The sequence below is a fragment of the Anolis sagrei genome, chromosome 4 (genome assembly GCF_037176765.1).
Source record: "Anolis sagrei isolate rAnoSag1 chromosome 4, rAnoSag1.mat, whole genome shotgun sequence".
In the NCBI taxonomy this organism is placed as follows: Eukaryota; Metazoa; Chordata; class Lepidosauria; order Squamata; family Dactyloidae; genus Anolis; species Anolis sagrei.
This window is the reverse complement of record NC_090024.1, coordinates 104,158,599-104,174,335: the sequence shown is the minus strand read 5'-3', so window position 1 is coordinate 104,174,335 and position 15,737 is coordinate 104,158,599. Positions and strand designations below refer to the sequence as shown.

Sequence of the window (15,737 nt, the reverse complement as noted above, 5' to 3'; positions counted from 1 at the left end):
TGGATGTACTCATTGGGAAGAGAACCCTAAAGCACACTTAAAACCAACTTGTTTTACAATGTGTCTGGTACAATTTTTTGGAATATGAAGTTGTCACGTATGCATCAGTTTAGGAATGTAATTTACATATATACTGTTTGTTTATATTTTGGGATTAAAAAGCAAGAAAATCAATTGAATGGTTTCCTAATGTTCAAAAGGTACAGTGATAATTTATGTCTCTGGAGACATTTCTTATAGCACAACTCTTTAGTTCAGCTGCATTTGTCTTGATTTATGCCCTGCAGGCTCAAGGTGCTGGAAACGGCGGAGCTGAAAATGCTGCACCTGACCAGCCTGTGGATCAGCCTGCTGAGAATGCTGTTGTAGGGGAAAATCCAGAAATCCAAGAAGAACAACCAGATGAAGAAGAGGAAGACAATGAAGATGAAGAAGATGTTGTAGTAGAAGATGCAGCAGATGCAAACAATGGAGCTCAAGGTATATTAGTTACTGTTTAGCAACAATATCAGTGCTACATTGTAGAACAGTTGAATTGCATTTTGATGGATTCAATTTCAAGCTTGTATTAATTGAAATAGCATTCTGTTTCCTGGGCATTTCTGAATACTGATTGTCATACTTAAGCCAAATAAAATGGTAGCTATATATTTTTGTGTTGACAACCTGTAAGCATCTGGCTGAATATTGGAAACATCTGGTCTTATTTCATTATTGGTACAACACTGTATTGTAATATGGGGCCCTGTCAAATTGTAATGGATTACTATTCTTGCAGAACTTTTCTCTAGAAATCTTAATTTTTTTTCTTTGATTTGATAAGATGACATGAACTGGAATGCTTTGGAATGGGATCGAGCTGCAGAAGAACTCACATGGGAAAGAGTGAGTAAGGCTTATGTGTCTCAAAGGCTGCTTATTCTTAGGCCTGCAAACCTGGCAACCATTGATAGTTTCCTATTCTCACCCTCACATTGTATTCTCCTCTTCATATTGGTCAGTTTATGCATTACATAATTACACATGATAACAGTGATATTTTTAACAAGAGAAAAATGATTTGGAGATGGGTTGATTAGGATTGGTGAGCAAAGATGAAACATACATTATGAAAAGACTACTTGTACAGGAAAATTTGGAGCAGGGAAATAGTAAATACCATAAGGGTTAAGTATTCCTTCTACTGATCATTTCTCTTGAAGCAGTTAGTCCTGCTGTTGTGTTTTTAAGGCTTCCGCTTGCTAGTTAGTTGTGTTTTCATGTTACACCTAGTCCAGACCTCTTAGCTCTGGCAGACGTTTCCACCTTGAGCCTGCCTACTCCTGTCATATTCTGAGTGTGACTCCTGATCCCATTAAAAAAGGAAGCAGCTGTGTTGGATCCCATGCTGTCCTAGAGCAGTGGTTCCCAACCTGTGGTCCATGGACCACCAGTGGTCCGCAAGCACTAAAATATGGTCCCTGAGAGAAACTGATTTTTTTCAAAATCCTCTTATAGTGCTGAGGCTTATTAAATGTGGTTTTCTGTGCTTGAGCAGATGGCGACTGCTGGATGGCATATGTTCAGTATCGGAAACTAGAGCTGGTGTGGTCTATCCAATGCAATTTTTTGAATCAGTATCTCAAATAACCGAACAGAATCTAAAGTTGACCAAAAACCAATTCGTAACCCTTTTGGTATCAGTATTGGAGAGTGGTCCCTGGTCAAAAAAAAAAAAAAAAAAAAAGATTGGGAACCTCTGTCCTAAAGTGTTCTCTAATACTCAACAAAAAAAGGAATACAGTAGGAAGGAACAGGAAATGTTGTTATTTCTTAATTTGGCTTGTGTTTCTCTGGATCCTATGTATTGTAAAAGCTGCAGGGAGTAGTAGTTACTTGAGGCTTAAGAGACCTTTGAAACTTCTGGGCATGTAGAAACTGTTGATTACTCATTGCAGAATTTATCTCTTGTTTCTAGATGCTTGGGCTTGATGGATCCCTAGTCTTTCTAGTAAGTGAAGTCTCTTTATATTAAAATAGTTCTTTATAATTATATCCTGCACTATCCCTTTGTATTTTTATAGCTAACAAGTAAAATCCCAATATGTTAAATCTGGAAACTTTCAACACCTTATTTTAGTGTATCGCCTAAAATTTTATGTCAGCTGAAATTACCACTTACATTTGCTTTATTAGCATTTGTTTGGCGACCAGGAATGTGAGCATGCAAGCCCTTGTAACAAAGGTTGACCCTCGTTTTTATTTTTAGGTTTTTTATTTTGGAAGTACCAATATCTCATTACATATAATTCAGGAAAGAAGTAGAAGAGGAATTGATTAGAAAATGAGAAACTCAGGTTATTTATCAGGTACTTTTAATACTTTGATTCCTAATTTCACTTCTTTCCTCCTTCTCTCAGGAACATGTATTCTGGGTGGTGTCATTAAATACACTATTCATACTTGTGTTTGGTAAGTAACAGTTTTTTTTAGTTTTTTTCTGGATATTGATGTGACAGGGATCTAACTCACAGCAGACATGTATGAATTTCAGGAGAAGAAAGATTTTTTCAAAGCAATGATCACAGTTCCTTTAGCACTATTGGAAGAACCTTGATATTTAAAAAGTAATGACACAATAAATCAGATTTCAGATATCTTTTCTTATATTTCACATGGAGGAGCCTAGAAGTTAGTGATAAATGTTATACAACCTAGCACTACTTCAATATATTTTGCAAATGTGTTGTAGAGGAACCTGAGGAAACAGAAATATTTCTATCCTTTGCTGTGTGGTGGGAAAGGATGATTTTAAGGCGTGTATTACATTTGACAAAAGTAGTCATTCCATAGTGTTTTGTTTTTCATTTCCTAGCATTTTGTCCCTACCACATTGGCCACTTCTCTATTGTTGGGCTAGGCTTTGAAGAATATGTAAGTATTTTCATTTTGTCAGTTAAAAATAAAAAAATCTGTTCTTTAGTTTCTTGCAAAAATCCAGCATTTAGGAGTGAGAATATCCAGGGTATTTTCCTACAGCAGTGCGTTTCGAAGAGAGTGCTAGTAGAGTGCTGTTGCCATCTCTTCCAGAATATCAGTGGGAAGGAATAGACATCAGTTTCCATTAATAGAGGAGGGAATTTATGCTTCTCTGAGAATGCTACAGCAGGGTGCACTTTCTGAGAAAGAATATCTTGTTTCTGGATTGATTCTTCCTTTCACGGAGACACATCATCATCCAGTGCTGTTTGCACCTTAAGTGAAAACCAGAAATTCAGAAATTGCCCCTGCCTAAGTTTTCCATTTGTGCCACAATATTTGGATGATGGTTGGTGGGAATGATGGTTAACAACCTAGCTATTAAGCAAATGCAAAAATATGTGGCACCATACCCTTGAAAATATCATATCCTTCTTGATGCCTATTATTTCCATATCCATTAGAGATGTGTAAAGCAGCTGAAATCCGATTAGAAATTAATTTCAAAGATTCGGATGCCCCCCACTTTGTTCCATAAAGATTCAGAAGGGGTTGTGTTGTTTCATCATCCGAATCTCCAAAGCTTTGTAATTGTTTTGTTAAGATTTGCTCTGTTAGTGGCAATAGGGAAAATTTAGAGGCTTATTTCTCCTTTATTTTTATGGCTATCAGGATGAAAGTTGTAGGTCGTATTTATGATATTAAATCGGCCAAGTTTCAGAACGTTTTGGTCATCCTGTGATTCAGTCACTCTGTGATTTTTTAGGAGTTTCAAAAGGTTTTTACAAATAATTTTTAAAACTACAAGAGGTATCCCCTTGATGTTTTGCACAATGAGACAACATAAGCAGGACATAAATCCTGCTAAGTTTCAGAGAGATTCATTCATTACTGATTTTTAGGAATTTTTTTTAAAAAATTCAATTAAAGATTCTTTTTAAAAAAAACTACAGCTTGAAACATTCTGAAACAACAAATGTTTATTAATGTAAATGTTTCAAAGGCTTCCATTTCATTTCATAGTGTTTCAGAGAGAGTCCCCTCCCAATTAGTAATTTGGAGATGTGTATTAACGAATCATAGAAATCTCCATATTATGAAACAAACCTCCAAAGCATTGCACATCCCTAATATCCATATTTTTTCTTAATTATCAGTAAAGCAATTTTTGAAATGTGATCTCAAAGCCACCCTGAGCAGGAAACAAATTTTGCTGACTTAGACTAGCTATGGCTTGAGATAGTGTACTCTTCCCCCTTCTGCCTTTACAAACAACGTTTCCAAATAAAACTTCATTAAAACTGCTACCTTCAAGCTGTTGAAGTAAAGGACCTAATCTTGGAGCCTCTTCAGAAGATCTAAGCATTTTTGGATTCATTGGATGAAAGTTAAAGTCCCACCTCCAAAATGTCTTGTTTGAGGAGAATAGCTAGTGTTGGCTTCTGGCCCACATACCTTCCTGTCCTAAAAATTGGGCTTTAAGAGGAACTCGGCCCCCCATCAGTTGCAGCTCTTCTCTACCCACAGAGGTGCTACTCTTCCTGATTGTATGCCATATCATTCCTGGTATCTTAATTGTAGTTAAATGATCCCGGATGGCAGGCCTACATGATCATATATACTTGTATTGGTTAAGCTGGACAAAAATTCTGTTAATGTGTTAATATATTAATTCTTCACCAATAATCTGTTTAAATGTATTATTGATCTCTGGTAGTTTAATAAGCATGTAATACTCAGATGATAAGTTATTGAAATGCTTCTGTGATTACAATGTTTTGTAAAAAAAACCAAACCCAACAACAATTCTGCATAGTTAGTAGCCATAAAAAGTATTGAATTGTGTCCAGAATATTTTGGACTGTAGGAAATAGTTGCATTATCTTTTGTAACATCTCAGTATATATAATGCTTTATTTATTCTCATAAGGAAAAATAACTGGTTTTTGTCTCAAGGCATGTACAGTGTATGTTTCTGTATTCCTCAGGTTCAAGCATCACACTTTGAAGGCCTAATCACAACAATAGTTGGCTACGTGCTCCTGGCAGTCTCCTTAATTGTGTGCCATGTATCCTTTCCTAAGTGCCCCCCTGCTCATGTATTTAGTATTTAAACATTGGATAGTCGCCGTGAGTACAATGTTCTCAGACTTAGTAAGAATTATTTTTGTCTGTTGGGGAAATCCTGTTGGTGCGGACACACTAATGAGAATCTCAATTACATTGGGAATACTGTGGTAGGAAAGCAATCTGAAGGATTTCTCCATTCATATTATAGAATGAATTCCATCTACCACTATTTGCCTGAACTGCATTTATTAATTTGACAACAATATTAAACAACAATGAATGATATGCCGTAGAGGCAATCATAGTTAATGATTGCTGCTGCAGATGAAGATGTGGGTGGGAGGCATTATTACAGAGAAGTGGGTGGAGATAAGGGTTGTTGTCCTTTGCAATACTGAAAACTGAATTAAAAAGTGCTTGTTTTAGTTCTCTATGCAAAACTGCAAATCTTGACTAAAGAAGGGCTGTTAGTCTTATTCGTAGATAATGTTGGTGTTGATGTAAGGGCAGAAGGAAACTCATTCCAGAAATAAGGAAAAGTCTAAGCATGGAAGGCATGTGTTCCTGGTATATTCATTGTAGTTAAAATGATCCCTGATGGTAACTCTACATTGATCATATGCATCTGTATTAGTTAAGCTGGGCTTAGATCTCTTTGTCTGGATGGTTAATTGAGCAATAGGTTCCTGTTAGGAAGAGACGTTGTTCTAATATTGTAGAACTTCCTTTTAAAGAAGCATTTAGTTGCAAATCCCATGTGCAGTCATTCACTGATGTAACAAATGTTTTAGTGGTATTTATTATTATTGTGGCATCAAATTGCTGCCAATTTGTAAGCCGTCTTGAGTCGCCTTTGGGCTGAGAAAGGCGGGATAGAAATACTGTAAATAAATAATAAATAAATAACAAAAACAATTTCTAATCATTATATTAGAACATAACCTCCTGTGCTTTATAACCCCGTTCTCCTTAAGTGTCCCTCCAGATCTGTTCTTGTGGAGTGTTGCTTAACTTATAGCTACATGTTTTTGAAGGGTAGATTTGAAAATCTTACATTGTGACAGAATAAGTAGAAAATTCAGAGTATATTATCTCATCCCAATTATGAGCATTATACAGACACTATATATAGTTGCAGTGTTATGAGAATACATGGTTTCCTACTTGAGAATTTCTTGTTGACCAATGCTCTTTTTAATAACTTCTCAACCATCCCTATCAAGCAGCATTTCATTGACACTTCCTTAACCATTTTATATAGGGCTTGGCTGCACTTGTAAAATTTCAGAGATCTCGTCGCTTGCTTGGAGTATGCTATATAGTTGTCAAGGTATGACACTCTTTAAAAACAACTACATTACCAGATACAGTAAATGATGTACATTTAAAAAAAACCCCAAATCTATTTTTTTTCCCTCTGTAGGTGTCATTGTTAGTGGTGGTAGAAATTGGTGTTTTCCCTCTCATCTGTGGCTGGTGGTTGGACATATGTTCTCTGGTAAGACTGATATCTCTTTGAATGCAGATATTTTATGCTACATTTTGAAGTTATGTCTCTAAAATAGAAATGATAGCCCCTCTTTCCAGACATAAGTATGCTGTGGCTCTTAGATGTTTATGGTTTAAAAGCCCTTTAGGTAAAATAATATTGGTTATATGAGCTGGAAACCTGGTTAGATGCATAGAAATGAAAGATTCTTTCGTAGTGCTCTTCAATGAAGGGAAGTTCATTATTATCATTTTTATGTTCACAATTGTGAAGGATGGACAAATGATTATCCATGAATGTGGTGTAAAATCCATTTATCCAATGATATCCTGGTGATTTTTAATATTTTTATTGTAGGAGGACATTTTTTCATCATTTTGCAGTTTTATCCTTTTCTAGATATGAAAGCTGATACACTTGTATTACATGCAGGATTACATGTGATCTTTTTCTTAGGAAATGTTTGACGCTACTTTGAAGGACAGAGAGTTGAGTTTCCAATCCGCTCCTGGCACAACGATGTTCCTTCATTGGCTAGTAGGAATGGTGTATGTCTTTTACTTTGCGTCCTTCATCCTTTTGCTGCGAGAGGTAAGCATTTACAAGAGTGTGATTTCCTGAAAACATCTTGTGGGTGTTAAATCAGTAATGATTTTTGCATGTTAAAAATGCAAACCTTTGGAAAGCCACCTTGAATCACCTTGGGGTTTGAGAAAGGCGAGGTAGAAGAATATGGATCAGCTTTTTAAACAGCTGAACAGATAAAAGGAATTAAAATGCTGCAATTAAAAAAAAACATGAGTGGATGGGTAAAGCATGTAGAACTGAAAATTAAATGTGACTGTAACTTTTTATTTGACCACTTAATTTTTCCAGGACACAATGAATTGGGTAAAGTAAAGTCCTGGATTGCAAGACTTCTTTTTAAAAAGTATGTCTTTTGCATTGCATTGCATTGCACTGGGAAAGATCCAAACAGCTGTCTTGCAAATGTATATAAAACATTTAATCTTGCTCATCAGCAAAATACATTTGACTTATATAAGATTAATAAAAGCAAGCTATGCTTAAATCTAAAAAGATTCAACATCAAAGGTGAGAACTTGGAAAACAATGAAAAAATCAGGAACATCAAGCATTATTTTTAAAGTTATATAACCTTTTATAATAGCCAACTGTAATGATGAGCTCTCCTTAGGGAAAGGAGGACAAAACAAGAGGTTTCTTCACAAAGTCAGTGTGGGAAATGCTATTGCAATTGCGAAGTTAGTTTGTATTACTTGATGTGGCATATGAACTCTTCTTTGTTGTTAATATGCCATCAGGCAGATCCATGGGGAGCCTGTGAATGAGGGACTGCTAAAGAATCCTATTATTAACCACCCTGTTCAGGTCTTGCAAACCCAGGGCTATGGCTTCTTTATTGAGTCAATCTACCTTCCTCTTTTTGTACTCCCTTTAGCTTTTCGCAGCATTAGTGGCTCTTCCCATGAATGTATTTCATATTGAGTTGCTGTCAGTTTTCCAGGCTGTATGGCCATATTCCAGAAGCACTCTCTCCTGACGTTTCACCCACATCTATAGCAGGCATTCTAAGAGGTTGAGAGGTCTGCTGGAAACTATGCAAGTGAGGTTTATATATCTGTGGTAAACTCAGCCATTATCAAGACCTCAAAATCGAAATGCAAAAGCATAAACCAGTACAGGTGGTCCCAGTGGTCATCAGCACACTGGGTGCCATACCAAAATATCTCAACCAGCATTTGGAAACAATAAACATTGACAAAATCACAATCTGTCAATTGCAAAAGTCCATCTTACTTGGATCTGCGCGCATCATTCAAAACACATCACACAATCCTAAACACTTGGGAAATGTTCGACTTGTGATTTTGTGATATGAAATCCAGCATGTATATCTCTTGCTGTGTCATACTGTGTTTTTGTGTCAATGATAATAATAATAGGGGACTTGGGATGGTTTAAGGTTTATAAATGAAATGTTACATAAATGGAAAATTTAATTTGAAAGTTTTAATCGCTCAAAGATTGACTTGCATGCATTTCTCTTCCTTTCAAGTGTTAATTTTCCATTTCAGGTACTGAGACCTGGCGTCCTCTGGTTTCTGAGAAATTTAAACGATCCAGACTTCAATCCAGTTCAAGAAATGATTCATTTGCCTATTTATAGGCATCTCAGAAGGTTTATTTTATCAGTGGTAAATAAGTCTTTCCACTTTTTTCTTTTAAAATCTTGATATTATTCTTGCTGGCAATCACTTTATATTCTGATTCTGTTTAGGATATAAGCAGGTTTCTTTTTACATATGTAATTGTAAATTCACCTTGCAAAGTAGCAAGCAGCTTCTTGCTACATTGCATCTTTTACATAGTGAGAATCCATATATGTCTTAAACTCCCAAGGTTTATACTGTATGGAGATCTGTTCCAGATCATGATTGTAGCAGTAAAATACAGATTTAATGAAGATTCAAACAAAAATCACTCTAGACTGTTCAGATTATATTTTCAAAATTGTATGAGGTCCTAGGAAAGATCCAAGAGCACAAAAATAATGGTTAATTCTTTCTTTAGAAACAAGCATCCATATATTTTTTTTCTGGAGATATTTCCTGTAGTTGCTAGACTTTTTTATTTCGAAGAAATGCATAATGATTTGCCCAAGATCTCACTGTGGGTTTTATAATTGTTTGAGGATTTTAACCCTGGTCTCCAGAACTGTAGTCCAAATCTTAGTGCGCCCACACTATAAAGTATAAATCAGAACATTATAATTTTCCTGCAGCAGCTTTATTCTAGGAAGTTTGAGAAAAGGACATTTTGCAAGTGAACTCTGATCTGCTGGTTCCTGGTTTAGGGATATTTCAGTAAAACCACTTGTGCAAGCACCAGAAGAGAAACTTTACTAAAACACTGTCTTAGATTATTTTCAAAACAATTAGGATACGAGCTGCAAAACTAAAAACACCCCCTTCTTCCTGATTTTATCTGTTGTCAGTCATGGTTTGCCACAACATTTGAATTGGTAATCTAGTCATAGGCTAGAGCTTTTTCCTCTCAGCAAGAATCCTAAATGATACTTGAAGTGAGATTTCTCTCCTTATTGGGGTATAATAGCTAAACAGGGAATTCTGATGTGGCAGCAAGCTGTTATTAGTAGTAAACAGGAGTAGAGTTAATGCACAGCAAGCAAGTGTTGACTAACTTAGTTATGATTCAAACCTTTGCATGAATTGTTTTGGAATATAAATAGACTGTATGTGGGGAACGTATTCCAGACTGTTTTTTTTCTCATTGCAGATAGTCTTTGGGTCAATTGTCTTGCTCATGCTTTGGCTTCCAATACGAATTATTAAATATCTGCTGCCTCATTTTCTTCCATATAATGTCATGCTCTACAGGTAAGATAAATTACACTTTGAAATATTTTTTGTCTTTCCAGACCTCTTCTTTTGCTACAAATGCATTTTTATTTTTGTTTGAAACTAACTGCTGGTTTTATTATTGTGCCAATCAAACAGTGGTCTAGTGGAAATTAGTGCTAAGCTTCTGTACTGTGTTACTTAAAAAAATCCCAAAGCTCTTGAGCTTCCCCTTTTCCTCAATTTCTGATAGGAAATTGGAATATTTTGTTCCTTTTTTGTCTAACAACGCATTATACTTAGAACTAGTTTACTTTTATAACCAAACCTAAAATTGTGGTTAAGTCTAGTTCTAGGGGGAAAAGTTAACTTTTGAACAATGACTTACAGTTCATGCTTGCTTTTCAAGATTGTGGTATTTAATATAGATCAGGGTTTGATCAAAACAATATTCGATTGATAACAGAATGAAAGATTTTGATGTCTAAACAGGAGGGGAGAACAGCAGAGGGCATTTGAGTAATTTAATATTATTCCTGAACCAAACTATAAAAACCTTTTGGTTTTTGTTATAAATTAAACCCTTCCTAAATTTTTTGTATATGTGAAGAACGAACTGCAGATTTTGTGTAGAATCACCATATGCTTTATAAGGTTGCATTGTATTTGTGCCCTTTTCTTGGTGGGAGACATGTTGTTCTTTCTGCAACATTTGTTTTTTGGGGTGGTGAGGAGAGCCACAAAACTATTTGGCAGCAATTAGTTAGTGATGTGTAGGAAACGTTTATCTACAAATGGTTTATAATCCCCTACACATTGGGGGTCCCTGGGTTGTTGTTTACACTGTCTCCACTCCCTTTTTATTTCTGCAGTGATGCTCCTGTGAGCGAACTTTCCCTCGAACTGCTTTTGCTTCAGGTTGTACTTCCAGCTTTGCTTGAACAGGGACACACGAGGCAGTGGCTGAAGGGTCTTGTACGGGCATGGACTGTTACTGCTGGGTACTTACTGTAAGTGGAATTCATTCATACACCTGAAATAACATGTTTGAACTTCTAAAACTAATTTTTATCCAAGGAAGCAAATCTACAGTTAAACAAAGACAGTATGCTGAAAGACAAATTACATAAAACCAAAAGAACAACACCCCCCCCCCAAAAACCCCAAAAGAAATATTTTAAATATAAAAACTAACCTACAACAACAAACAAAACTCAGTGTAAAACAATAATTCTAACCACTACAACTCCACACATTCCCCTGCTATACACATACAATGGCAAAAGGTTCCCTTAATATATCACTGTATAACCACCCTTCCATCTTTCATAACACTCTTCAAAACCTGAAAAACAATAATAGAATTTTGTCCCCGTCTTTGTTGTAAAAAGGTAATATATACGTATCAAGACTTTCTTGAAAATGGTCAAGAATTTCTCCATCAACATAATCAACATTGTCAATCTCAGCTAACTCTTGTATCTTCAAAAGCCAATCTTCTTGTATTGGGAGAGCTAAGTCTTTCCATTTCTGGGCAAAGATGATTCTCACTGCAGCAGTCAAATATGATAGTATCTTTCAATGTTTTTTTCTCTAGGTAATCCAACGTCCCCATCAAGTAAAACTCTGGTTCAATAGGAGTGCTTTTCCTTTCGGATATTCCAATCAGTTGACATGATTTTTTGGTACCATAGCCACGCCATCTTTCTAGAACTGGGCATGAAAACAAACTGATTGAAATTGATGCCATTGAATAGTCCACGTCATTATTGCTTATCAATGATATTACTTCATATTCATTATGTGTTGTTCTCAAGAGATGTTATAATAGCCCAGGGAGATAATATTTCCTCGATCCTTTGTTTTAGGGATCTGCATTCTTACTTACTTGGAGACCAGGAAGAGAATGAAAACAATGCAAACCAACAGCCTAATAACCAACCTGCTCGCAATAACAATGCCATCCCAGTTGTGGGAGAAGGTCTTCACGCAGCCCACCAAGCCATACTACAACAAGGAGGACCTGTTGGTTTTCAGCCTTACCGTAGGCCTTTAAAATTTCCACTCAGGGTAGGCAGATCTTTCCAGTGCTTTCCATGTATTGGCATCCTTCCCCCCCCCCCCCCTTGTTTTAGGTATCTGCAGTATTTTTGTATGTATTCTTTTTTTCTGTCATTTCTCTTGGACCTCATTTTGATCTTTTTTGTCACCAAACGAAATGTCATTATTTTTTATTATACTGACATAATACAAAGACAAAAAGTTTGCATTTTTGAAGATTGAAAAAGATTGTATATTTTTTAAAGATCATAGCTGTTTGCTTCCAATAGAGTCTGCTGCCTCAAGAGATGTATTATTGAGGTAGATTTTCTTTTACGTAACAGAGCCTGGATCTACACTGCTGTATAATCCAGTTTCAGAATGCAGATTAACTTCTTTGAACTGGATTTTATGAGTTTACACTGCCTTATAATCCAGTCCATTGCCGTTAATCTACATTCAGAAACTGTATTATATGGCGGTGTAGATTGGGCCAAAGAGAATAAATAACGGAATATATTGGGTAGAAATCTCACTGTGTGTGTGCTGCTACTAATGAAACTATTTGCCATTCTGCTTTATGGTTTGTGTATGTTTATTTGTATGCATGCATGTTTGTATACTTTCCTGGATGTTTGTATGTTTTCCTTTCACTGTCTATTGTGGAATATAGGTAGTTGTCTATGTTGTGCAAATTCTGGAATTTAGGATGATCTATAGCTAAAAAGCAGGCATCTTTTTGAAAGTTACAATTGTTTTTCTGTAGTCGCTTACCACTGATTTGTGTGGCAAAGTTTTAATACTAAAGCAGTCAGTCTAAAATCTGGGCATAAACAACATAAAATGGTGTGTCATAAAATGCTTCCAGACACATACATCTGTAGCCCTGAACATATTCCCACTATATCCAGTAAGATTTGCTTTTGACCAGAAATCCACAGAATTTCACTACAATTGAAATAAAGTCATTGTGTTTTAGCTTTCTGTATGTCACTTCTCACTACTTTGTAATAGTTTTGATGTATCCCTCTAATCAGTTATCTACTTTGCTTTTTTGTCTATTTCAGATATTTCTGTTGATCGTTTTTATGTGTATAACACTGCTAATTGCAAGTCTTATTTGCCTTACATTACCAGGTATGTATTTCACGACAACCAGCTGCTTCTTATTTTAGAGGAATCCAGAAAGTTCTGAAAATTGAGTATTATAAGTTGTATGGAAGCAATTATAAGCCATTTTGATTAATGAAGATGTTCATTTTGTGTTAATTTACTAAATAGTCTTTATTCAAAGTACATGAGTTTTCTCTTTCATGTTTCTTAGTGTCTTGGCTGGAGAAAAGAAACATTATACTTTTAATCTTAATATTATTCTGACCGTGTGTTTATAATGTCACTGCATATATTTTAAAGAAAGAGAATCTATTGTCTCCTACATAATAAGGTGGAAAAAAATAGATAATTGATAATGTAAATAAGAAAAGTTTGAAATGAATTCCCTGCACACTTTTTTTAACTGGATATAAAAGATGTACAGTCATTGTTTACTAATGTTGATCCAAACATATGGGTTAATAGTGTTAAGCAAAACCAAAATTTACTTTCCTAAAAGGATACTGTGTGCATATTTCTTATTTTATATCTCTAACTCGTATATTATATATCCATATTATATACATATACTATAGTTCTTTTATATCTTATGTCTGTCCACGTTGAGACATGCTGTGTGTGGTTTAAATAGTTTTCATTTTGTTTATGTGATTTCATTACTGGAAATGAGATAACACTTTTTAATAGTTTCTGGGAAACCTGTCTAAAATGTGGTTGATGTTTTACAAACATGGATGCATTTAATTTTGGAGGGAAAACAACACAGGTTTATTTTATTTTATTTTATTTTATTTTATTTTATTTTATTGCTTGTATTATTGTTGTTATTGTTTGTATTACTGATGTATTGTGGGCTTGGCCTCACGTAAACCGCACCGAGTCCCTTGGGGAGATGGTAGCGAGGTATAAATAAAGTTTATTATTAGTATTATTAAATCACAAGCTGGGATCTGCTTAGTCTTTGAACAGCCGTGATGATTTATCTGTAATAGCAGATAATGACATGCTTTTGAAAGTGGCCTCTTTCAAATATTGCTTACTGTGTTGCACTGTAGCAGGCATGGGCAAACTTTCTAACTTGGGGGCAACATGCTAGCATACCCTGCTAGGAGAACTGGCTGCCTGGAGATGGAAGGAAGGAAGGAAAGAAGGATGGAGAGAGAGAGAAGGAAGGAAGGAAGGAAGGACGAAAGGGAGAAAGGGAGGGGAGGAGGAAGGAAAGAGAGAAAAAAGGAAGGACGAAAGGTTGGAAGGGAATGGAGGGAGGAAAAAAGAGTGAGGGGAGGGAAGAAAGAGAAGGAAGGAAAGACAAAATGGAGGGAAGAACGAAAGGGTGGAACAGAAGGTTGGAAGTAAGGAACAGGAGGAGGAACAAAGAAGGAAGGAAGGACAAAAGGGTGGGAATGGAGGGAGGGAGGAAAGAGAAGGAAGAAAGACAAAAGAGAAGGAAGGAAGAAGAAAGGGGGGAAGGGAAGGAAGGACAAAAGGGTAGAAGGGAAGGAGAAAGAGGGAGGGAAAGAGGAAGGAAAGAGAGAAGGAAGGATAGTATGGTGAGAGAGAAGAGGGCCTGAGAAAAGAGTCCAAGGGGTTGCATTCGCCCCCTGGACCTGGGTTTGCCCATACCTGCACTATAGAGTATTGCTGCTGAAATGCAAAGCACTTGGTTGATGGAAAGTATTTCACAGTTCTTTGGATCATGGTCCAAATCACTTTTTGATTGTGTCATGTGATGCTTTGTGTTTCTTGAAATGCTAACATGTCTCTCTGTTTTTAGTGTTTACTGGACGTTGGTTGATGTCCTTTTGGACAGGAACTGCCAAAATCCATGAATTATATACAGCTGCTTGTGGACTGTATGTTTGCTGGCTTACCATTCGAGCGGTGACTGTTCTTGTTGCTTGGATGCCACAAGGCCGCCAAGTGATTTTTCAGAAAGTTAAGGAATGGTCCCTTATGGTAAGCCTATTTTGGGAGGTGGGGGGTTGTATGCTGCCATTCCGCTTGGGATATTGTTCTAAGTGTGGAGTGAATACTGTCATGTTGCCCGAGAACAGTAGTGCTTAATAGCAACCTTATTCAAATTTGTTTTAATCAAAAAAGGAAGGAGGAAAATGCAAGACCAACCAACTGGTTGGGTAATGAGGCAATAAAGCTGACTAGGTTTAAGAAGAATGCTTCCAAGTATCAAGCTTGTTTTACAACTCCTGTTTTTTGAATTGCATTCTTGAAGTTCAGAGCCTGAAAGAGGTTCCTTAGTGTTGAACCTCAGTCAGGAAATATTCAGAAGCACATCTTCCCTTTTTGTGCTGTAATGTGGTCTGGGGAGATGCAGCTTCCTTTTCGTGGAGCCTGTGAAAGACGCACATAATGGGTTTTGTTCTGCGCATGCGCAGCTGTTTGGAACCTTCTAGAATCTTATAATAGAAACGTTTTGGCAGACGCCCCGCCCACTCTCCCCAATACTATAAATGCCTAAGGCGGGAGCCTCGGCTCAGTTCCTTTTTCCGCATCAGCAGCGTTTGGAACCTCTCCACTAGCAAATTTTCCTAGCGGACTGACTAGCGTTTTGACCTCAGCATTCTTATCGATTAAGTGACATTCTCCTCTCCATTGACCAGAGCACGGATTTTGACTACTCTCAGGCCAGTTCCCCTCGATATGAGCACCTCCTTTTTTAAGAAATG

General features: G+C 36.4%; 1 protein-coding gene across 1 annotated transcript in view; it reads left to right on the top strand.

Moving 5' to 3' along the window:
• MARCHF6 (membrane associated ring-CH-type finger 6) overlaps nucleotides 1–15,737 on the top strand; it is a 47,434-nt gene that overhangs the window by 21,265 nt on the left and 10,432 nt on the right. The window contains exons 7-21 of the mRNA XM_060774651.2: nucleotides 288–480; nucleotides 824–885; nucleotides 1,958–1,990; nucleotides 2,400–2,451; nucleotides 2,855–2,913; nucleotides 4,947–5,027; nucleotides 6,290–6,358; nucleotides 6,452–6,526; nucleotides 6,974–7,108; nucleotides 8,617–8,736; nucleotides 9,839–9,939; nucleotides 10,773–10,910; nucleotides 11,769–11,970; nucleotides 13,008–13,077; nucleotides 14,828–15,009. Coding sequence (XP_060630634.1) covers nucleotides 288–480; nucleotides 824–885; nucleotides 1,958–1,990; nucleotides 2,400–2,451; nucleotides 2,855–2,913; nucleotides 4,947–5,027; nucleotides 6,290–6,358; nucleotides 6,452–6,526; nucleotides 6,974–7,108; nucleotides 8,617–8,736; nucleotides 9,839–9,939; nucleotides 10,773–10,910; nucleotides 11,769–11,970; nucleotides 13,008–13,077; nucleotides 14,828–15,009 — 1,572 coding nt within the window. The remainder of the gene's footprint in view (nucleotides 1–287; nucleotides 481–823; nucleotides 886–1,957; nucleotides 1,991–2,399; nucleotides 2,452–2,854; nucleotides 2,914–4,946; nucleotides 5,028–6,289; nucleotides 6,359–6,451; nucleotides 6,527–6,973; nucleotides 7,109–8,616; nucleotides 8,737–9,838; nucleotides 9,940–10,772; nucleotides 10,911–11,768; nucleotides 11,971–13,007; nucleotides 13,078–14,827; nucleotides 15,010–15,737) is intronic.